At 20.2% G+C, this 25,619-nt stretch overlaps 1 protein-coding gene across 1 annotated transcript; it reads left to right on the top strand.

Annotated features, from left to right (window-relative positions):
- The first annotated feature begins 3,867 nt into the window (after positions 1 to 3,867).
- Positions 3,868 to 24,066, top strand: LOC129611294 (type-2 histone deacetylase 2-like). Its single transcript, XM_055524361.1, has 5 exons — positions 3,868 to 4,232; positions 22,301 to 22,440; positions 22,564 to 22,720; positions 22,793 to 22,885; positions 22,957 to 24,066. The coding sequence occupies exons 1-5, from the start codon at positions 4,188 to 4,190 to the stop codon at positions 24,013 to 24,015; spliced, it is 1,494 nt and encodes a 497-aa protein (XP_055380336.1). The 5' UTR covers positions 3,868 to 4,187; the 3' UTR covers positions 24,016 to 24,066.
- Positions 24,067 to 25,619: the final 1,553 nt, after the last annotated feature.

Genomic DNA, 25,619 nt, shown 5'->3' with positions numbered 1-25,619 from the left:
ATATTACAGGGGGTTTCAATTTTAAATGTTTAGAATAAGGCGCAAGTCTTCGTTAATTAATTGTGAAGTATCTATATTTTTCAGATTATATTGAAAACTCAACATTATCTTAGTAATATTGAAAAAATTTTATAATACCAAAGATATTCATGAAAACAAAATATTTTATATTCAGACCTTGTAGTATAATTTTTAACACAGTTAAGATAACTATTAAATATTTTCAGTAAAATATCCTCTAATCTGACCTGATTGAAAACAATCTTATGAAGAAAGGAAGTGATTAAGAATTTCAAGTTTTGGAATTGAAAAATTGCATACTTTATTCTTTATTAAGGAATTATGTCGGTAATTGGAAACTTATTACGTATATTTCTGATATAAAAAAAATTTAGCATAACTTTTTACTGCTTTTATAGAAATTTGATGATAATTTTAGTTTTGAGATTATAATTTAAATTTGAGGGAATAATTTGCCGTAAACGGAAGTATTTTTTAAATTATTGTAAAAGAAATAGCCCGGGAGAGGTTGTAAATACAAGCCATTTGTTAATTAATTTATACAATATTTTATAAACTATATGAAAAATATTTAGTCTTGTTTCCATAGCTTACTGTTTTAGACCAAACTATCATTTTATTGTAATAATGATTATGTGTCTATGCATTTAGAAAACAGTTCAATTGTGAAAATTAGGCTGGTTGGTTTTTTAACTGTTGAATCGTGAAAATTAAGTTGGTACAAGTCCACTTTTTAAAAAGGCTAAGTTAATTGTAATTTTCATGAGCTATAGCCACATTCGTTCCACAGTTACAATCATAATTTCAATAGAGTTCTACTTAGACATTATATAAGCAACTTATTTTATTATGGTCAATATTTTTAAATTGATTCAAACGCAAACCCTTAAATTTTTTCAATATATTCAAAAAAAATGTACTTTCTTATATCACTTTCAAGAAAACCAGCTCAATTGTTCACGCATACTTAAAATTTATATTATTATACTAATACTTACACAAGGGTCTACGTAACGAATAACACCCTGTATAATAATAAAGTTAAAAAAAATTTTTTTTTCATTTTCAAGAGCACATGTAAAAGTTAAAATAAAAAATAAAATTTACATACAAACATTTTATGTTCTATTTTTTTTTTCTTTGATTTTTAGGTATATTAAGAAGTAAAATCTAATATATTTTTATATATTAAGCAAAAAAAAAATTAAAAAATATTAAAATAAATAAAAATAAGTAAAAAGTAGTTTTATAATTTATAAGAAGATCTCAATTTAGTTTACTTTTGTCCACGATCTTGAATAGATGATAAAAATTGTGTGAAAATAAGTTTAAATAAATTTCAATAAAAAAAAAAAGAGTTTTAAAAAATGTTTGTATAACTTTATTTTTTTTTATGTATAAAAGAAAATAAAATAAAATTAAACTCATTTGTTAATTTAAAAAAATAAAATTTTTTCTTTAATTTTGTTTAAAAATATGCAAAATTTTTCTTTTTATATTATTTTGCATATATACCACATATAACAGATTTAAAATACGTTATTTATAATTGTATTATACGCACAGGCATAATACGTATACTTGTATAAACATAATATTAATTGCATTATATTGTATTTTATTGAATAAAAAATAAATAAGTGAAAATATTTCGTTTTTTTTTATTTTATTTATTTATTTAAACAAAATTATTACAATTAATTGAAAAATAGTTAAAAAAATAAATATAAATTTTCATTTTAATCAAAAATTATATTGTCACAAAATTTTTTGATTATTTTAAAAAATTAAATAAAAACTGTTACACATAAATGTATATATATATATAAAATCAGATTGCAATATAAGAGAACATAATTATGTATACGTTCATATTATAATAAAATTATAATAAAAGAATAATAGCAGTGTTATATTATAGTATTAGCGAAAAAAAATTTTTTCATTTATTAAAATTTTTACTAAACTTACTTAGTATATGTAGATTTAATCCACTGCCACCTATCCGAAACAAACCAAAATAGAAAATTAAAAAAAAATGAAAAAAAAATCAAAAAATAAAATTAAAAGAAAATTAAACAAAAAAAATTTCCGTGGGAAATTTTTTGTTTTATATACAATAAAGTATAACAAAAAAAAAAAAAGAAATAAAAATAAAAATAACTAATAATAATAATAAACTATTGAAAAGCAAAACAATAATAGAAAAAAAAAAATAAGAATAAAAAAAAAAAAAACAATAATAAAATAAAAAGTCCGGTGGTTCGGCGCGAAAAATAGAAGAATAGAAATAAATTGGTATACACAATATACCAAATAATAATATGAATACACACACACAAATATCAACGTATATATATTAAAATAAATCATATATATATACATATATATATATATATAATATAAAAGAAATATTGCTATTGAAATTCAAAAATTTGTTTGTTTGTCATACATATATACATATACAAGTTATATAGCAAAATATTTTCTTCTCTTGTTACTTCTCTCTCTCTTTTTTTTTCTTTAATCTCTAAAACTATAATATTGAATTGAGATGCACGCTTTTAAAACAAGAAGTGTTTTATATTTAAGAGTTTCTGTTATAATTTGATTTTTATAAAATATTTTTGCAGAAGATCAAAAATTTGAAATATCGTTATATATATATATATATATATATATATATATACAAATAATTAATGCATATATATCACAATGATATATATATAGATATATATATATATATATAAACAAATAATTAATGCATATATATTACAATGATATATATATAGATATATATATATATATATATATATATCATTAACACCATATATTTGATATATTTATAAAAATTTTGGTTACATTTTATATTGTATGTTATATATGTATATATACCACAAATAATAATAAGTGGCATAATATTATTGTATATACGAAAAAAAAAAAATAAAAAATAATTTTAAATAATAAAATAATAATAATAGAAAAAAATTAAAAATAAAATTTTTATTATTATTATTTTTTATTTTGTTTTGGGGAAAAGAAATTAAAAAAAAGTATACAACAAAAAAATTTTTTTTTTAAATATTAGACAAATATATGTGGGTATGTGTGGTATATATACGAAAAATATATATATATGTATGTATACAAAAGTATAACAAAATGAAAAGTTGCTTTTTATTCATCAAAAAGAATTTACGTATATATATTATTTTTATATATACACACATACATGCATATATACAGAAAGAAAAAAAAAATATTTTTTTTTTGCGGTGAAAAAGTACTTTTGCACAAAAATCTCTTGACAGTTTTATTTTAATATTGGCTTAAATAAGTCGTTAACAATTTTTTGGGGGTACCAAGCATACACTACAAAAAGAAAATTTTGAAAAAAAATTAATATTAATTTTTCATATTAATTTATTAATAAAAATTTAAAAATTATAAAAAATTATAAAAATTTATAAAAATTTTAAGATAAAAAATTAAAAAATCAAAAAAATAAAAAACTTAATATTTAATTTTTGTTTGAAATTTAATATTATTTTTTAATTTAATTTATTTTCAAATAATTTATTAATTTTAAATTTATAATTAACTAATATTCGCAATATATTATAATAATTCATAAAACTACAAAATAAAATACAAAAAAATTAAATTAATTTTTTTTTACATAAATTTTAACAACAAGTTAAATTAGAATAACTGAGCGAAAAACAAGTTAATAGCGAAAGAAAATTTCGAAAACAATAAAATTAAAAAAGTTTTTTTTTTTGCTAAAAATTAATTTTAATAATTTTTCATAATTAATTTATTTTTCTTTTAATTTCATTGTAGTTTCAAATAAAAAAATAACTTAAACTCAACATAAAAACTGTTCAAAATTAGAAAAAAAATACAAGTTCCTTATTAATATTATTAAAACACAATATAATTTAAAAAAAAAAAATTTCCAATTTCTTTTATTCTAAATTAATATAGATACTTAAACAATTTTTTTTTGTTGGTGCATTTAAAATATTTAAAGAAAAAACAAAAAACTCAATCATTTGATTTGATTTAAAAAGGAAAAAAAAAACTAAATAAGGCTAATTATTTAAAAATAATTGTTCAATAACGGTAAATAAGTAATTTAAAAAGAGAAAAACAAAATCAAAATGGCTGATGTTAGTCATGAACTTGGATCAATTCGACATATCGTTGTAAGTATCACATATATTTATCTAAATATCTACAATTGGTTATAGACTTACTTTTACACCTATATGTTATGTATTATAATATAAAATAATGGATATAATGCTCGACATTTCATAATAATAGACCTCTTAAGAGGCCTCCTACACATTTTATTTTGTATAACATTCATTATAAATGCCAAATTTTTTCTTTCCTTTTTTTATTATTATACTCAATTTTTTTTATATGGTGTTCTAAATATTTTGAATAATTAGAACGCTCTATATCCATGTGCAGAATCATTTATGAAATGGGTTTTGAAACAGGAAGAATATTATCTTGCAGTATAGCCTTACAAAATTTATATGATTCGAGATTTTTGATTCAAAATTTTACTAGTTGTATGAAATTTTTTACAATATAGTTAGATACTAGAAAACTGAAATATTTTGTAAGATGAAATAAGAGTAAATAATATTAATTTTTAAATATGCAAATTTTCTATAATAATAGATGAAGATTATATTTCATCAGAGAATAGATGAAGGAGTGTTAACAATTTTTTTCTATTTGAAAGAGAAAATGGTAACACTCTAAATTTCAACTATATTTATTTTTCAGTAGGCATCTCATATTACCAATAGGAAGCGGTAAAGGGACAAAGGGATTAACTTATATTTGCATCCTGACACTTTTTTTCATTAACAAATTGTTTTAACTCTTATGTGCAATGTGAGTTACGTTTTCTATTTAGTTTCTAGCTATAAGAGTAAAACACAGTTGAAAATATATGAAATTTAATAATGTTCTATTCGAACAGCTCGATTTTCATCAAAATGTTAGTTAACCCCTTTGTTCACTTACCTCTTCTTTTATTAAAGTGTCGTAGTCTTAATCTTATATTTGAGTTTAAAATTTTAAATAGAGTTTTTCCGGTAATAATTACAAGAGTATATTAATTGTTATATTTTAATTAATATTTTTTATTAATAACAAAAAAAAAAAAAAACCATGAAAAATTTTTGAGTCTGTAAAATTTTGCATATATCAAGGCGTTTTGGTTTTTTAACAGATGGTGAATTTTCCATTTTTAACTAAAATTCAACACAATTTCAAAATTTAAAAACAAACATTGTTTTTATTTTAATTAAAATTATAAAAATCTTATAAAACTATAAAATAAATAATAAAATAAGAAACATTTTTGCAAATTACATTATTCATTAAATTTATACAAAAATAAAATTTATTTTTATTTAACAAAATATTTGAAATTTTACCATTAAATTTTTAACATAAATCATTTGTAAAATTTAAATAAAATAATATTTTATATTGCTAGCTGCTACATTGAAATTTTTACATAATTATGTATTTAAAAATTTAATTAATTTTAAAAAAACATAAATTTCATATTACAACTTGTATAGCTATGTTTCCTTTCTGGTTATATATGTGATTATCCTTATATATGCATATAGCTATGATTATCTACATAAGAATATATGCACCGCTATATAAATTTACCGCTATTTTCTATAATTTGCAATCTACAAATTGGGAATTCGTTTTCTCTATAATCTAGTAGACGGAAACTCTATTCACTTAAATATAGTTTATAATTAATAATAAAATCTATAATTAAATTAAAATGAATTAGTTTTTTATTACGGATTTGGATCTTTTCTAGCAATAACGACCCTTGGTTAATTGACTGTTTTGCATTTTAAAAATAAAATTTGAAAATTTTACAAATGAATTCGACGTCTTCACACTGTTCTGGCAATATGAACTCAATTTCTTATAAATTTCATAATATTTTGAAATATACATTTAATTGCAAAATTAACAATGATTAGTTTTCAAAAGTCATTAAAATTTAGAATTACACAAATTCTTCGTCCATTTGTCAATTCTAAGAAATTGATTAGTGTTATACTCCTGATATAATTTAAATCAGTGTTTTGTCTACATATACAATCTAATTGAATTTCTCATTGAACATAAAATTTTCTAAAATAATTTTATATCCATATATGTAAACATAAAATTTCAATTTACTTAATCATCAAGTCTATATTAAAAATGCATGAATACCCATCATTGTGTTCATCGTATATGTACAATATATATTTACAAAGCACGTTCATTTTATTTATTATTCATTTCTCTTATAATTTTAAATATATGTACATATATACAATTCAAAAATATTTAATTAACAAATTAAGTAATCATAAATCGTCAGAAGGCATTAAAATTTCAAAAAAAAAAAATAATTACATAGCTAAGTTATATACAATTTAAAATTAAAATATAATCTTATAAATATTTGTAAATATTTAAATTAGTGAAAAAATTCAAAAGATAATTATTCATTTTGTTTGCTTTTAATTCATTTGTAGTTAAAAAGCACAAGAAAAAAAAAAAGGGAAAAAAAATGGAAAAAAAAAATCAAAATAACCAGACATGACAAGATGAAATTGTTAGCCAAAATTTTTATTATGTTGCAGCCGCAATTCGAAATTAATTAATTATAAAAAAAAAAGAAAATTGAAAAAATTTACATTAAGAGAATTCTTGTCTCACTCCTCATTACAATTAAAAATTTTCTTTTTTAATGCAAAATAAATAAATTTTATTTTATTTTCAAAATTTTAAAACTTAATTAATTAATAATTAAATAAAAAAATAAAATTGAATATAATTTTTTGTATTTATTACATGAATATTTCAATATTTCCATATTATTTAATATTATAAATAATTTAATATTAATATGATAATAATTAATTAATAAATTTTAAAGAACCCCGTAATGTATGCAATTTTTTTATAAATGTTATAATTATAGCTTAGACATGGAAATTTCTTAATGAAATTCAAAAAATTTAATTTATTTATTATAAAATTTATTTACATCGTGCTATACTTATATTATTTACACACATATAGGAAATCTTTTCTCATCCTGTCAGCGCAATTTCAGTATACATATATGTCACATATATTTGAATAGTATAAACCAAGCTTAAATAAAACTCTTGTAAATTATTAATTTTCTCCCATTTTTTCAAACAAAAATGTCATTTTGTTCAATTCATGCCTTCTATAAGAAAAATAGCTAGCTATTCGCAGCAAAGTATATAAAATTTAAATATTTTAGAGAAATTAAATTAACATGGTATTTAAAAATAAGTAATTATAAAGTAATTAAGTCTAAATTTGAATTCAATTTGTTCTGTTCTGTTATATTTATTAAAGATTTCGATAAATTCAATCACGAATTATACAAATCCCCATCATTGCTCCAAAAAAAAATGTAAATATGTGCATAACTTTACTTTCCATCTTGTACAAAAATCTGGTACTCAACCATAACAGAAAAGAAAACTTAATTTTACATTATGTATTATTATTTTTTTAGAATATTTTTTAGATATGTATAATAGATTATTTACAATTCACTTAATCCAGAATTGTGCTACAATTATAATTGTTACTAATCTATAGTGCCATTAATTCTGCGGTTAATATTTCTTTAATCTTGCTTGATCTTAAAAAATTTAAATATAATTTCACAGATCATCATTAAGAATACACAAATTAAATGTATGAGATTTCATGTAATATGACGCCTAAAAATATGCAATTTTTTTAAAAAAATATAAATTAAGTTAGATTAAAGAGAAAGCAAAAATTTTTACATTTTCATCTTGTTTTATTTATTTTAATTAAATTTATTTTTCAATTTAAAAATTTAAAGACAATATTACCTATATTTTAAATATATTTGTTAATTTTTTACAATTTTTTTTTTTTATATTCTTAATTCGCTCCTGGCAGGGGCATAGGAGTGGTGCACAATATTGTAGATAACCGTGAACACCAATTTCTTATGTCATCGAGTTTACTAGATAGGTGACGAGCCTACCGTAGTTAGTATTGCATTAAAAACTTCTTTCAGTCTTTCACAAGTTAGAGAAAAAATTAATCGGTTTTTTTAATAAGTCCATGAGTGAAAGTCCCTAATATTATTAATATTAATTTCATATTTATATTGTAACATAAACTTGAAATTAAGTTAGTTATTTTTTTTTTCTTTTTTTTGCCAAATTATACCTATAATGATTACCTATATAATTATACATACAATATATAATGAGAAAATTATTCACAAATCTTGTTAGTCGAAAATATATAGAAGAAAAAATAACTAAAAACAGGAAAATGTTGAAAAAAAAAAAAAAAAAATACAAGAAATAAAAATGTAGAAATTGCTTTTGAAAATATTATAATGCATATAATATGTAAATGTACATGTGTCTATGAATATTTTGTATATTCTCATGTTTTATAATTTTTTTTTTGGATTTTTGCTTTAATTTTGGCAATTAAACAAAGAAAATATATCATAATTTATGAAAGTATAATATGAATGTCTCATTTATAATTTATATAATGGCGATACACACATTAAGTAGATTAGGTGCATATTATATATATATATATATATATATACATAAATGTACATAATATTTATTTTGTATCGAAAAATTTTTTCCTTAATTTTCAAGGTAAATTTATAGAATTTTTAATGATTTTGAAAATACAAGAGGAAAAAAATTAAATAAAACAAGAACACAAAAAAAAAATTCGGGAACAAAGCTATAGGCGATATACAAATACGAAAATGATCAAATAAGAAAAAGTAGAGAGGAAAAACAAATAGAGCAAGTTATTTTTTTAAATTGGCAATAATTTTCATTTTAATATTTATTTCGATATAACAAAATTTTTCCATGTCCATGGTTCCATAATAGAAATAATATAATTATACACGTATTGTTATATTCTATATATAATAAATTGAGTCTGTATAATAGTGTTCAGTCTGCTGTTTAGCCCCCCCCCCCCATATTTGCACTTCAAAATCAATTCATTATGATTTATTCTTCTTTTTTAAAGAAAAAATAAATGAAATTCAAAATTTTTAAAAATTATTTTTCAAAAAAAGAAAAATCAATTAGAAAAATATTTTTATTTATTTTTTTATTCTTATTATTGCTCTTGTTTTGCTATAAATAATATTTAAAAAAATACCAGATGGATCTTCCAAAAAAAGCCATTTAAAACCATTTCGAATAGCAATACTTAAAATAAATTTATTATTGTTATATTTGTATAAATAAATGACTGATTTTAGAATTTTTTAAAACATTAACTCAATTAAAATTTAATAATTTTTTAAAATAAAATAGAAAAATTTTATACAATTTGATTTTTTAAGTTTATTAAATAAAACAACAATATTCCCGCATTGATTTTAAAATTTATTTTAAATTTTCTAAATTATTTACAAAATATCTTGCCAAAATATTTATTCAATTATAAATTCCAAATTAATTTTTGAAGAGTAGACCGAAGAATTTGTAATTTTTTTTTTTTGAAAATATTAAAGTGTTCGGAATATTGAATTATCAAGTAGTTTTTATCTAAATGAATTGAATTTATTCAATTAATTGATTTTCATTAAAATTATGTAATGGTACAGTTAAAACTCTCTTGGTCAAATTTCTCTTTTCTATAAATTAAATTATTGTTATTTTAAAAATAATTTCTCTCATATATATTTATAATCTCTTTAATCTAAAACTCTCCTACAATACAAAATTTTTCTCCTATACTTGAATTATTTTTAACTTGAAATCAGCGTTTCCACTTGGATACAATTGTATAAATTTGGATAGATTTTTGCTTTAAGTTTAGTTTGGATATAAAGATAATCAAATCTGCTAAAAATGCCGCAATTGGTTACATTTAAAAATTGTTTTGAGCTATGGATACAATTCTTTCTCCACCACTAAATAAATATTACAAAACTGTCAAAGTGTTGCTAATATAAAATCGCGAAATTGCTTTATTTTCTTTATTTCGAAATTTGGCTTTACTAAACATATTTCCAAATTTTTTATGAAGAAAGTAAGAAAGATACTATAGTATATTAAATTAGTGCCACCCTTCTTGTGTTCAAATCTAGAACTTTTAGACAGAATATACCAATAATATATGTATATAAGAAAAAACATATTGATATAAGCTAGGTGTAGTAGAAAATGCATTGAATGCAGATATTTTTCAAAATTTTCATGGTAAATCGCCTTTTCCGCAGTAAAAGAACGTAAATTTTTTAACCTTTTACAATTAAAATGCAATAGTAGTTGTTTAATTTTTTTTTCCTTTGTTCACTCCTACAAGGAGCATAGGGCTAGTGCATGATTTCTCATGCACTAGTTTCATAGCGTCATAGGGTTTAACTAGGTAGGTGACTAGCCTGCCGTAGAGTTGTTTAATAGTTTGGACAATTTGGTTTTGAATTGAAATATATTAAAATTTGAAATTATTGAATTTTTAATGAATTCTTTAATTAATTGTGATTATTGTTATACTAATGGATTTTGTTTTTTCTAAATATTTAAATGAATTTTTCACAAATATTTTCACTTGTTACATGAATTTTACTGTTAATACCAATTTACTATTAATTATAATTTTGAGTTTAAAAATGTGTATAACAGTTTCTTTTTATGATTATATGAGCGTATAATATCGCAATATATTATATTATAATTTTACATATTTTAATATTTCAAATCATTTATAGATTTTCAAATCTTAATATTAATGTTCTGCCTTGTAAGCATTTAGAAATTTATAGAACTCATGCATCTTACTACAAATAAACTGCAAATAATGCAAATTTATTAAAATTATATACCTTTTAATAAATATATTAGACATTAAATTTAAAGTTTAAAATTTACAGAAGAGTCTCTATTTTACGAACACTATTTATTTTAATTAGTTGTTTTTGAAATTTTACATATAAATCCCCGTACAATATTAATAAAAATTATGAAAATTTAAATGTTTGTAATATAAATATTTTAGTGTATACTTATGTATATTTTATATAATAATCATATTAATTATTTATTTATATACAATATTAATATATTAAATAAAAAAATTCATAAAATATTTTATTATGACTTTCCTATCAAATTAAAATTTATTACATTAAATTGTGTGAAAATTTTGCTTTTTCAATTAATTTAAATTATTTCTCTAAATATATATATGGTATAATATTCCTATAATTTTAATTAAATATAAAATTTTCAAAAATTAATGACACTTTACATTATACATATATTTTATATGACTAATAATATATTCGAAAAGGTTAAAGGTTTTATTCAAATTATGAATTCAAATTATGAATATTAAAATGAAAATATTTTTAATTTTGATATTTTATAAAATAAGAAAAAAATAAAAAAAAATTTCAAAAAAAATTTTATAACCATGTGGCAACATTTTCATTTTTGTAAATAAAAATAAACAAAAAAAAAAATAACAACAACAAAATCATTGAACTTTGTAAAAACTACGAAATTTTTTATACAAAAATAGAAAATTATAATAAAAAAAATAACACTTTTAATTAATTATATTTGAAGAAAAATATATATATATATATATATATATATTTTTTTTTAATTAATTAATTTTTTTTTTTTCAAAATTCTCTTTTAAAATTTTAAAAATAAATTATAAAAGAATTTATGAATAACAACAACAAATTTTAAAAAATAATAATTAAATAAAATTTAGAAATAAAAACATGAAATAAATTTTATTAATTAATTTTTTTTTTCGATATTCTTCAATCTATTTCAAATATGATTATTAACAAATGCTTAATTCAATAATTTTTCTTTAATAAATTAAAAATTTAAAAAAAAAAATTTTATAGTCTAAAGAAATAACAAATGTGGTTGTCAATTTGATTAGAAAATTTTGTTAAAATTAAAAATTTTTTGTTGATTTTAGCCCTCCAATTATATAAATTAAGACACATTTATTTGCTTGATATTCCGTTCGAGTCAAAATATACATAAAACATACATAAATATAAATTTATTTAAATATATGTTAATTATTATGTTAAATATATGTATATAGAATTTTTTAAAGAAATTAATAAAATTAAATAACTATTATACTACTACATATCTAAAAAAATATATGTGTGAACTAAATATAAAAAATTTTAGAAATCTTGCCTTTTCCAGTTATTAATTCCCAAAGTTTGTGGTTTTCTTGAAAAAATTAAAATTTAATATTTTTATTCAAGACTCGTCCAAGACTCCGATAGCCTCCACTCTAATCCTTTTTTTAATTCCCAACAGGCATTATGTATCGTACGTTTCCGCGGAAGAGTTTCGGCCTCAAAAAAATGTATGTTAGTCTCCCTCCTTGCCAGTGCGTCAAATGTCTCATTTTAAAGAAGTTATTTGTTATACGAAAGGATTTTTTTTCGTTCAATTGTTTATTGAGTTTCATTTTTATAACAAAAATATTAGCTCTTTTATCAACGAGACAACAGACAATCATCTCTGGTTTTAATTGTATACATAAAGTATATTATTGCCGCACTTGTACACAATTAAATAAATATTGTTTTTTTACTATATTTAATATTATTAAGGCCAATTAACTGGCTAAATTAATCAAATTTGGAGAGAATATTGGTATTACAACAATATTATTTTAACGTAATTCAAATTTATATACATAGGTATCAACAATTGCTTAATTATATGTATACTATTGTACGAGTATAACATTATCATTTAAAAAATTGGGAATTTTCGAATATCTCTTTAAATAAGTATTGAAAAAGTACAAGAAAATTAAAGTATAACAGCATTTTTTTTTAATTTTTAAACAAAAATATTTCAAAGTTCAAATTGTTATACATAGAATTAGATATATATATATACATTGATCTAATCCATTATCAACTCATATATTATGCTTATTATGCCGGATATGATGCAATGATTACATATCTAAGTTAAATTTATGCAAGTATTTTTGTGAATGATGTTAGATAAATAACTCTTAAAATAATTTATATAAAAACTAAATTTACAATAATTATGACGTTTGAAAACAACAAAAATATTTTCTTAACAAATCAATTTCCATTCTATGCTTTCTTATTTATTTATTTGGCAATATTATTCCGTTGTTCTCGAATAACACGATCATATCTCCGATATTTTTATTGTATATTGTAAAAATCACGATTTCTGATCTTTTATTCTTTCTGAATGTAATTGATTTTTTGCACTTTACATGTACTATAAATATGTAAATGTGATTAAATTTAAATATAAAAAACATTTCAGTTTCAATTTGAATTATCAGTAATTAATCAATTTTTATTAATTAAACATTAATCATATATATTGTTCTTAAATTGTTCTTAAAATTAAAACATTAAATAATTTATAATAAATATTATTTTACATATTGTAAACAATTAAATTAATTATTAAATTAAAGTAAGATTTTTTTTATTTAATTAATTCTTTTTTTAAAATTACGTGATTTAATTACTTATTTTATTAAATTAATTTCCAATTATTATTGGAATATATTAATTAAATATTATTTTCAAAAAAAATTTATAAGATAATAATAAAATTTTTAATGAATTTGTTTTTATTTCAATAAAAGAATTATTGTGTAATTAGTAAAGTATTATGAGCACAGTTTTCATCTGAAAAATTAAAACATTCCCTAAAATATTTTTATTTAATTATTTTATATCTAAAATTGGAAAATTAATATTGAATTAATATTGTAATAATAACAATAATTATAATAATAATTATAATAATAATAATAATAATAACAACAACATTAATTATGAATTATTTACATAACTTCATCAGTATATACGCAAGCCCACATAACATTATAATTTCTAGAAACATTAATGAAAAAATAAATTGCGCCGTAACTTATGCAATATTTTTAACAAATTTTTATAATAGCGAAAAACGAAATAAAAATTCATTTTTTATGTTATTTTATTTCTTTTTTTGTGTGTTTTTATTTTGTTTTTTTGTTGTTAAATAATTATACATTTGCAGTTACACCCACACTAATATAATGTATGTATATATACATAGTTCTTTTATATGTATACATGTTTTATGTTAAATAAAAGGTACATGTATCATTAAAATATTTTGCCAAAAATGAAAAATTTACAAAAAAAAAAATAAATTTAAAACTACATTAATGAATATAGGAAGGAATGTTCCTTTAAAAAATTATAATCTGTTTATGAAAATGAAGGTTATAATAAATTTAGTTTCCTTAAATAAAAGTTAATATTAGAATAATATTGTTTATGATTTTGCAGCAAATTTTAATTTGACTATCATTTTACATCGGTTTCCTTTAACTCATTGGGCATTGGGTATTCCTCAGAGATGTTTGAATCTGTACAAATGGTTTTATATTACGACAAACTGAATAGAACAATATTACATGAATATTTTCAATACGCAGTATGAGTGATTCTAGTACATAAATTGATATTAAAAAATATACATAAAATTACATACAAAATTTAAAATATATATTAATTTTGAGCATGACAACTAAAAAATACAAAATTTAGAGAGAAATCATTTTAAAAATTTTGGAAAAAAAAAAAAAAATTTAATTAAATCAGTTAAATCCAGAAACCAGAACTCAATCTAAAAATACACAAGGAAATTTTTCCATTCTCCATGAATTTACTTTGGAATTCCGATTTAAATTCATTCAAATTTTCAACCTAATAATAATAAGTTTAAATCCGAATATCTTTAATTTTCATTAAAATTCTGTTTATTTTTACAAATAAGCTTTTTTATTATTATTAAAATAAAATTTTGTCAAATTTTTCATTTTCCATGAATTTACTTTGGAATTCGGATTTAAATTCATTCAAATTTCCGATCTAATATAAACTTAAATCTTAAGGATATTTCCTTAAATGTTCATTTAAGGAGATTTTTAAATATTCGTTAAAATTATTTTTATTATAACAAATAAGTCCTTTTAATATTATTGAATAATTTTGTTGAATTTTCAAAATATTTATTATTCTCAAAAAAGCATTTATACACTAATTCAACGCTAACTTTAACTCATATTTATTATATGTGCAGAAATCTGAATGTATCATTCATTAATTTGAATGGAAAATCCAATTAAACTAAAACTTATTGTGGAAAATGATTAACAAATATAACAAATATTTGAAAACTTCCAAATCATAAGAGATAAAAATATCTTAATAATGTTAAAATATTAACAATTATGAGAGGTGATTTTCAATAAGAGGCAAAGTCTTACATTTAACCTTTAGTTGACCTCCAAAAATTCAATAATTCAAGGGATTTTGAGTTTTTAAAACGTAAATAAAATTGCTTGTAGAGCTTACTTATAAGAAAGAAAAGGGTTTTCACTATAAAAACCAAATGTGAGAACAAAATTCTCTTGCTCAAGTATGAATTAATCACACAAAATATTACTTAATCTACAAAGATTTCAAAGCAAAAACCGAAAAAAAAATGAACTCAAGAAGACAAGAAAATAGCAACCATAGTAAAGGAAAAAGAATGTCACCGTGGCTAATATTTTCATACCATCAAAAAAATATTCACACATTTTTTTTTTTTTGTTAATGTTACACTCAAAATAATTTTACCAAGTGAAAATTATTAGCAACAAAATCATAAAATCAAAAGAAAGTATAATTAAAAAATTAAAACAAAAAAAAAATTTTAGAGACAACAAGAATATGTTTGGCAAACTTGAAACAAGAAAATTTCAAAAATTTTTTTTATTATTTATATTTGCTGTTTTTTTTTTTCTCTTTTTGCTCTTAATAGATAAATTTAAAGCCAATATATTTCTAGAAATGAAACATAACATTATTTAAATAGGAGTGTGTAAGTGAATGAATGTATGTTTTAAATTTTATTTTTGTCCATTTCGCTCTTTCTATATGCATCATCTTTCTTCTATATAATCATACAAAATATTCACGTTAATCGCGTCCAAATCAACCAACCAAACCAACTAATTTACACAAAAAAATATTTTCGTTTGCATTCTTTCTATTATAAAAGAAATTGTTTTATGTATATAGATACTTTTTATATTCTTGAATTCTTGAATTGTTAAGTTCTTGAACTTGATCATCATCATCCGTACATTATTTATATTAAACACATAACATACGATGAATTTTTATCATACATACACAATAACTACAATATTATAGTACCTACTCGTATAATCACACTATATCTCAAAAGAAAATATTTTAGCATCATCAACATCAGTATTATGATCATCATTATCAACATTATTATTATTTATAGGCAAATCATTTGTAGCGCCTTTTGCCAAGAATTTTTATTATTTAAGAATAAAAAAGCAAAAAACGATAAGAAGCAAAACAAAAAAAAAAATTAGAATAAAAATATTCAGAATGAAAAAAATTTTGCTGGGATGAGGTTTATTTTTTTTTGTTCTTTAAATTTTGTCGTGCAAAAACATAACCACAAAAAAAAAAAAAAAAATAAAATGAAATCGGAAAAACTGAGCGAAAACCAAAAAAGAATTTTTCTACATTTTTTTTTTTTTCGAAATTCTAAAGAGTTTTTTAATATTTTCGAATTTTCTTTTTTATTTTTTCTTTTCTTCGTTTTCTTTTTTTTTTTTTTTTGTTGAACGGATGTGATGTAATAATTCATTTTTTTTTCTTTCTTATTCTATTAGGTTGGGATTGTGTTATGATTTTTTTATTGTTGTTTTTTTTTTTGTATTTCATTTGTTTTTTTATTTAAAAACGAAAATTTTTGTCACTTTTGGCTGGCGACAAATAAATTAGAGAAATTTATTTTTATTCTAAATGCTTTTATGTATGTATTTTGTTTGTAAATATTATTATTATTGTTATAGCTTTGGTATATTTCTCAACTCAATAAAATCTTAAAATATTAAACTTTATAAAATATACAGCCCTATCATAAATTCTCCTCGTAGAATTATACGAATTAGAATTTAGTTACGATGTAGACTTTTAAATTATTACAAATTCCACTCGTTGATATTATGAATCAGTAACGGCAACACTATTTTTCGGATTGTCAAAATCAATATTTTGTTTCAACTATTAATTATTTATTTAAATTTTTTGTTGTTATTTAAGTAAACAACTTTCATACAAAAGAAAATTTTTTTAAAAGCATAGAGTTTTAAAAAAAAATACTCTCTTCCCAGAGACTGAGATTTATTTTCACTATACAAACGTAATTGATGATTGCTCCGTTACGAATTTTCGAGACAAAATTTTATTAATTCGGAATTGATAATATGGCATTCGTATAATTTGCAATTTATTTATAATGAAAAAAAAAATATAATTTTATATTTAATAAATTTTTCTTCGAATAATTTTAATTATTCGATTAAGTATAGATTTTTGGTTTTGATTATAATTAAAATTATATTTTGAATTTTGTCATTTTATACCAATTATAAATTAATTGTAATATTTAGCCTGGCAACTCTTAGTTTTATGTTAAATTTAAATTCGTTTTTAATTCTTTGTCAAAAATTGAATTAATATTGCATAATTATGTTGGGTACTTACTTACTACTTAAATTAATTTTGAATAATTTTGAATATTTTTTGAATATTAAATTTAATTCCTAAAATTAATTTAAAAAGTTCAATTTTAAAAATATTTTGAATTTTATTCAAATTCCGAATTTTTCTTTTTTTAGTTTAATTCATATTTTTTTTAGAACAATTATTCACAATTAATTTATTTATTTATTTATTTTTTTTTTTCTAAAATAGCCACTATACATAAATGTAATTGTCTTAAAATAAGAACTCTTAGCCTTTCGACTAGGCTAGTCATCTATCTAGTTAAAATTCTATGACGCAATTAAACTGGGGTATGACTATCTATGATCTCATGCTTTAGCCCTATGCTCCTCCTAGGAGTACAAAAAAAAATTAATAATTCCTTATTTAAAACAAATCGAATTATTCAATAATAAAATGGGAATATAAAATCGCAATTATTGAAGTAAAATATGAGTGCTTACACTGAGAAAAAATTAAAACAAAATATATGAAAATCTTATATTTTTCATTTGTAAATTATATAAAATTTAATTTATTATATTCATCAATATTTTTTTGAAAAACATGCATATAGATCTACATAATTGATATATGTATATTGAACTTAGATCGTACACACTTAGATCTCTAAACTAATATTTTTATTATAATTTATTTTTGACCTTGTTTCGGTCTTCGACGCATTTTATGTTGTATCCTCTTCAATATATTTTAACAAATTTAGAGTTCATTTAAAAGAATTAATTTATTTGTATCATATGGTAAAAAAAAAAAGAAAAAGAATGAAAAATCACACAATTTCTTTAATGGAATGTCTCAATGTTAAGGCTTTTTTGTTTTTTTTTGTTTTGTATATACACAAATATTTCAAAGTTAAGATCACAATTTATTAATTTAACAAATACAATGTATAAAAATAATAAAAATTTTAAGAAAATAATAATTTTTTTGGTCTTGTGACGTACATACACCACATATCTACAATATTTATTCATATTATTATTATTTATTTTGAATATATTTTTTTATTTTTCTATTATTTTAAAAATTAAAAATTAAAAGAAAACAAAATACACATACTAAATTAAAATAATATCTTCATATATTTTTGTTTTTATTTCTGAAATAGATGTGTGCATAATATATATGTGTATTAATTAATTGTGTATATATATGATTGTGTATATTTATCGTACACACAAACATAATATATTATATTAGAATATATCAAATAAAATGAATGAAAATTCGCCACATTTTATATATAGAATTAGTTATATGAAATTAAATTAAAAAAAAAATAGAAACATAAATATGCAAATATAAATAAAATTTTTGGATAGAAAAAAAAAATGAATCACATAATTTAACATTTTATAATGACGTCAAATCACTTTTAAATTTTTATATAATTATATTGTATATTATAATATGTATACAAATTATATTCTGTTTATTATTTATTTTCTATTAGTACGCTCTTAAATTTTAAAATATTTAAAAAGGTTTTCATAATATACGATATTATGTTTTTTTGGTTAGCACGAATCGAAAACGTGCTTACCAAAATTGTGATGATTTTCCAAATTATTTTTCTTTTGATTAATTATTTATTTATTATGAAAATATTGGTTCAATTTTATTTTAATTTATTATTAATTAATTAATTGAATTCCAATTAAATATAATTTTTTTTTTGGATTGTATTGAATTGATTCTGATAAATATTTCGATGTAATGCCAAAATATAATTTTAGATCCTGAATAAGTTAAAGTGATATTAAGTTAATTAATGAAATTATCTTCAATATTTTCAAGGAAAAATCACTATTTTTGTCAGAATTAAATCGATTACAATTATATAAGATTGTTAACTAAATATTGTATAGTGAATTGTTCTTTGTCAAATATAAGAGATTTTCATAAACCAAATACTACAAAAACATAAATTAAACAAAAAAAGGGATTAGATTTTTAACAATTTCATAAAATTATAATAACGTTCATTAGATTTACAATCAAATTAACTGAAAGACTTAGAAAAAAAGAGCAATCAATCGGCTGTAAAACATGTCGCCAATGGATATTCTATGTGGTATGGTTTTGAAGTTATAAGCATTTATTTATATGCTACATACTAGAAAAATTATCCCAATTGGCTGTAGCTCGAAAACGAGTACATTTGCACCGTCTCCCATCACCCATACAATTTTTTGCTGAAAATTGATAAAAGAATCATTCCTGAAATTATTTGTCACCTTATGTAAAGGACTCTGAATAGCGTAGTTTTCCCTATATATCGTGATACTTGTATGCTGCGTTTACGCAAACGCCTATAATTTGAATTGCCCACATTTTACAAAACTAATATACATACATATATATTGTTATTTTTTTTTTTAATGAATATTTGTTTTAATATTTTTCTATATGATTTTATTTTAATGATTATAATCAAAACTGCAATACATTGTTTATTTTGCAAAATATTTTAATAACAAAATTTAGAAAAATCTACTACAATTTTATAAATATCATAATGATATTTTGATTAAATACAATTTTCAAAAAAAATTTTGGGAATATTTTTACATATAGGAAGAGAGAGAGAGAGAGAGATCTGAATATTGGAATTGTACTCTTTAATTTCTATAAAAATTAATATTGGAAATACCGGCGTTACCATAACGGACTTAAGTAACGGCGTCAACCAAAACCTAACCTAATATTTATATTATTAAAACTATTATTTAAAAACAGTATAAAGATTTAATAACTTTAAGTTATAGAGAATAATATTCAAAATTGTAAACATTTTTGTTTATTCTTTATTTTATAATCTAACAAAATATTAGTTTAAAACTTTCGAAAAATATTGCTGCCGCAGCATGTTCAAAGTTTTTACGAGTATTATGATAGCAGGTATTATTAGTTGATTTTCATATAATTCATATAACATTCATTAATTTATATACGTTAACATGCTGCCACTTATAGATCTAAATATATATACTAGAAATTTTCGATAAATTACATATGTGCATAGTAAATAAAATAAAATTTACATTGTTTATTTCATTAATTTAATCAAATTTATAATTAAATTTACATTGTAATTTCTTTAATCTGAAATTTTTTTGTAATTTTAAGGAATTTCTCTTGTCTTATTCAATTTCAAACGAATTAGAATATAATGTTACTAATCATACTTAATATTATTATACAATTGAGTTTGAATGAAATGTATATAAAATATACTGGCATATACATATATATTATGTACATAACTAAATTTACAATTTATGGAATGCTTAATTTTTTATGTGTTTTATAAACAATAATGTGAAATTTCTCAAATTGCATTCTATTCATAAATAAAATGAATATAAATTCATGAATAAAAAGACTACGTATATAAAATCTTTTCAATTAAAAATTCAAAATTCCAAAATGCAAAACAATGTATAATAAATTATTTAATGTATGTACACCTTAAAGTAAACATGAGAATAATAATTATTAAAAATTCACTTTCACACTTAATTTTCACTTTAAATATATTTAAAAATTACTGCTTAAATGTATGATTATGATAAAATATCTATTGTAATAACATTGACTTTATAAGTGAAATAAATAATTTCTCTTGTACATTATTGTACAAGAGTACAAAGTAGTATAAATTTTATTTAATATAAAAAAAATTCATACCCTTTCTGTATTAAATTTTCATAGAATATTTTAATTCACAATTTTTCACATAATTTTTATTAAATAATTTAAAAAATGCATATGTGCATGAAAACAGTAGCAGTACACTTTTATTAAGTTAAGTGATTTTCGATCATTCAAACATGCACTTAAATTCCTAAATTAAATCTTAGAAAGTCTTTTCACACATATATTTAAAAATTTGCAAAATGAATATTTTACTTTCCAGATTTGTATCATACTCAACTAATTCTTCAATATTCAGAATCTCCCTATTATTCTTCTAATAAATAATATTTTTGCAGTATTAATAAAAAAGAACTCAAAAATTCCCTTAAAACTCCAAGTACATTATTGTCATTTTTGAACATGTCATTTTTTCAGATTTTGAAGTTTGAATTTATTGAATGTGTTTTATAAGATTTACGAGTATAAGAATTAAGCTAGAACTGAAATATCAAAAATACTTGTACGTGCACTTTACTAAGTTACCATTAATTTTTAGAAAAATCAAAAAATTAGATTTTAAACTACAAGTTTTCATAAAGAAAAATGACAGAACAATGATTAATAAAAAATTATTTTCAAAATTTATTTATTTTAAAAATTAATTAAACATGAAAAATTTTTGGTAAATTCTAGAGTCGAAATTATTATTGAATTATTTAAGAAATATAGCAGTTAGGCTATAGGTGAAAAGTAATTATTTTATAAATTCTCCACATACATTTATTTGTACTCGTATTTATTTTTTTAATCGCTATCTCAAAAAAAAAAATTTCTTTTCATATTTTTCAGGGATCTCCGTTATCATCAAAGGTAGCAATGTTTAATAAGGTCGCTGATCAACATAATGCCTCACAATTATTAAATCCATTTTCAAATGTTCGGGGCAGTTCTCCAGCTAGACCAACATTTAGCAAAGATGAATATGGAAAGTACGTATACACATACATATCTACATACATAATGTATATGTATATAAAATGAAAATTCAATTAAATTCTTTTTTTTTTATAACAATATATTTGAAATAACATACAATATTGTTTTTTTTGTAGACCACTCGCTGGAAGTTTAACAGAAATGCGTGGTCAAAAAGCTAATATACATGTATGTAAAGAAATGTTAGAACTTTGCGAAATTATTTGTCAAGAAGGATTTGCTCATCCAGAAAATAAAGATATTAAAGTCATTTTCTTTGGTGATTTATTTAATGTAAATATTTTTAAAAAAAAAAACACTTTTTCTCAAAAAAAAAATTTTAAATTTTAAATTTTTAATTTCTAGATCTATAATCATATTAATGATAAATGTGTTGGTCTATTATTAAGAGCAAGAAAACATAAGCTAGTTGATTTTGAAGGTGAAATGCTTTTTCAGGTACAATAATTTTGATCTACAAAATTATTTATTTTATTTCAATAATTTTTTCAAAAATTATTTTTATATAGCGACGAGATGATGAAGTTCCTATAGTAACAACAAAACCAATTGCAGAAATTCGAAAATATATTCATAATAAAACAGAAGAATTTCGTAGAAGTGTTAGTCCAGCACCAAGAGCAACAAGTGTAATTATTGATAATATGAGACGTGCTGTTTCACAAACTCCAACAACATCACCCTCAACTTCAAAAGCTGGTACTCCTAGATCATTATCACCACAACCTAATGCAAAGATAACTACAGAAAAAGTACCAGTACAACATATAGCAAAACTTGAACCTACATTACGTCAAGCACAATCAACACCTGCAATTAATATTGTTGGAATTGAAAATCCAACTACTACTGAAAATTCAACTATTGAAACACCAGAATCAAAATCTGAAAAAAAAGATATTAAAAATAATAATAAAGATGAAAATAATACTGAAGCAGGAACCAGTCCCAAAGTAACTGTATATTTAACCAAAGCTCCTGTTGTTGAAACTAATATAATTGTTGAAGAAAATGAAGAAACTGAAACAAAGAAAGAAGATAATATACCAAATCCAGAAATAAAAGTTGATATACCAAATAAAGAAAATGTAGAACAAAATGTTTCTGAATCTAATAAATTACCAGAAGAAAATAAAGAAATCAAAAATGAAATTTCTAATAATGAATCTAATCAAGAAAATAAAGAAAATATTGTAGTAGCTTCAGAAATATCTGATAATAATGTAACACCTGAAGTGCAATCCGATACAGTAAAAACTGAATCACAACCTGTAATAGAAACCACAAATGAAATTCAAAATAATTCTGAGGAAAAACATGAACAAATAACTCCAGTAGAAAATAATACATCAGCTGAAAATGCTAATTTACAAATTATTGTAACTGAACCTACATCAAATACTGAATCAACAACATCTAGTGAAGCAGTAGAAAAAACTACTGAAGATGCGGCAGTTACTGGAAAACCACCTACTGGCATAGTACATAATGATAATAACGAAGTAATAAAAAGTCCCGAAGAAAGTACACCTATAGAGCAACCACCAAATAATAATAATTCTCAATAATTTTTCTCTTCTTTTCTTTTTCTTCGCATTAAATTCTCAAAAAAAAAAAAATTACAAAAAATTTAATTTATTTTTTTCATTTTTATTATGACAAAAACGCTTTCTATGTATAGAAATTTTTAATTTTCGCTTAAAAATAAAAAGTATAACAGAAAAAAATCAATTTTTTTTTTTTTTATTTGTTAAATGATAGTTATAATTTTAACTGAATATAATAATTTATAGTCATTCTATGTAATTTTTCTTTATATAGTTTAAATGAAATATAATTAGATTTGAAAATTGTATACTTCATTCGAAATTATGAATAATTTTAATGGTATTTCAATGGTATTTGAAGAATATTACATAAAAATAAAAAGTCAAAATTAATATTTCAAATAATAACAACGTACTACTAATTTTATATAATTTTAAATAGAACAATGAAAATTTTAATAAATAAAACAAAACAAAAAGAGATTAATTTAAAAAATAAAATAGTTTAGTATAATTTGAATAAAAAAAAAAAAAAAACAAATAACATAATGGTATGTAAATTATTTATTCGTATATACATATTTTATTAAAATGTTAAAAAAAAAGAAATTATGTATAATGAAAAAAAATATTTAAGACACTGTAAAAAAAATTAAATAAAAAATTAAAAAGTATACAGTATTAGAAAAATAAATATTATTGTTTTCTTTTTATTTTTCCATTTCTCTTTCATAAATTGCTTAAAAATCTTAGTTAAATCTAAAGTTATTTTATATTTTTTCTATAACTAAAGACAATATGAATAAGTAGATAGGGTATTTTTAATAATTCAATTCTATTTCAGCACTTAATTTGCAATAATTTCTAATAATTAAGTAATTGAATAGAGGAAAATATATCATTGCAGTTCTAACTTTACTAAATATGCAGAGTAAATATGCAGTTCTAAATTTACTACTGCAAATAAAATAAAATTTCGGAAAATTTAAAATAATTATTAGAGTAATTTTTGTGTTTTCTAATTATTTTTATATTGTTACATTTAGTTTTCAATTTATTAATTGAATAAAAAACGTATTACTGTGATAATACTTTAACAACTTCCAAATCTTTCTTTCCTACAAGTAACAACATTGAAGATTTTGCAGTTGTTTTTTACTATTGCTAAAATTAATTAAATTCTAAATTAGAAATGTTAAAACGTAAACTGCATTTTCAAAAATACCTGATGTTTCATTGCTTATTGTTATATTGTAACTATGTATGCTTATTGCTTATATTATATTGTAACTATGATAAAAATTTAATAAGTATTTAAATAACTAAAACCTTAATAGCCACAATTGTCTTGTAAATTCAATTCATATAATATGTAGGTTTATTTATAATTAATAAAAAAAATTTGCTTACAATTTTTATTTCGAATTAAATTAAAATTTCTCCTTGAAATACATGTATATGAATTCTTCTAATTCATGGATCTTCAAATAGCAAAAAATTTCATTTTAACATTAAATAACAAAATTATTTTGCGAATATATATTGTGCACATTTCAAAAGAATAATTTCCAGATACAAGTATTTTAAATCTACATAATTACAATATCTTTAACTCTATAGCTATT

The sequence above is a fragment of the Condylostylus longicornis genome, unplaced genomic scaffold, assembly GCF_029603195.1.
Source record: "Condylostylus longicornis isolate FDR11 unplaced genomic scaffold, ASM2960319v2 ptg000049l, whole genome shotgun sequence".
Lineage (NCBI taxonomy): Eukaryota > Metazoa > Arthropoda > Insecta > Diptera > Dolichopodidae > Condylostylus > Condylostylus longicornis.
This window is presented reverse-complemented; position numbering and strand designations above follow the sequence as displayed.

What these genes read in the sequence shown, in the direction of transcription:
- LOC129611294 (XM_055524361.1), top strand. Translation starts at nt 4,188, where the DNA reads ATGGCTGATGTTAGTCATGAACTTGGATCAATTCGACATATCGTT. An exon ending in AGCAAAGATGAATATGGAAA is followed by an intron (nt 22,441 to 22,563) that starts GTACGTATACAC and finishes TTTTTTTTGTAG; the next exon opens with ACCACTCGCTGGAAGTTTAA. An exon ending in TCTTTGGTGATTTATTTAAT is followed by an intron (nt 22,721 to 22,792) that starts GTAAATATTTTT and finishes TTTAATTTCTAG; the next exon opens with ATCTATAATCATATTAATGA.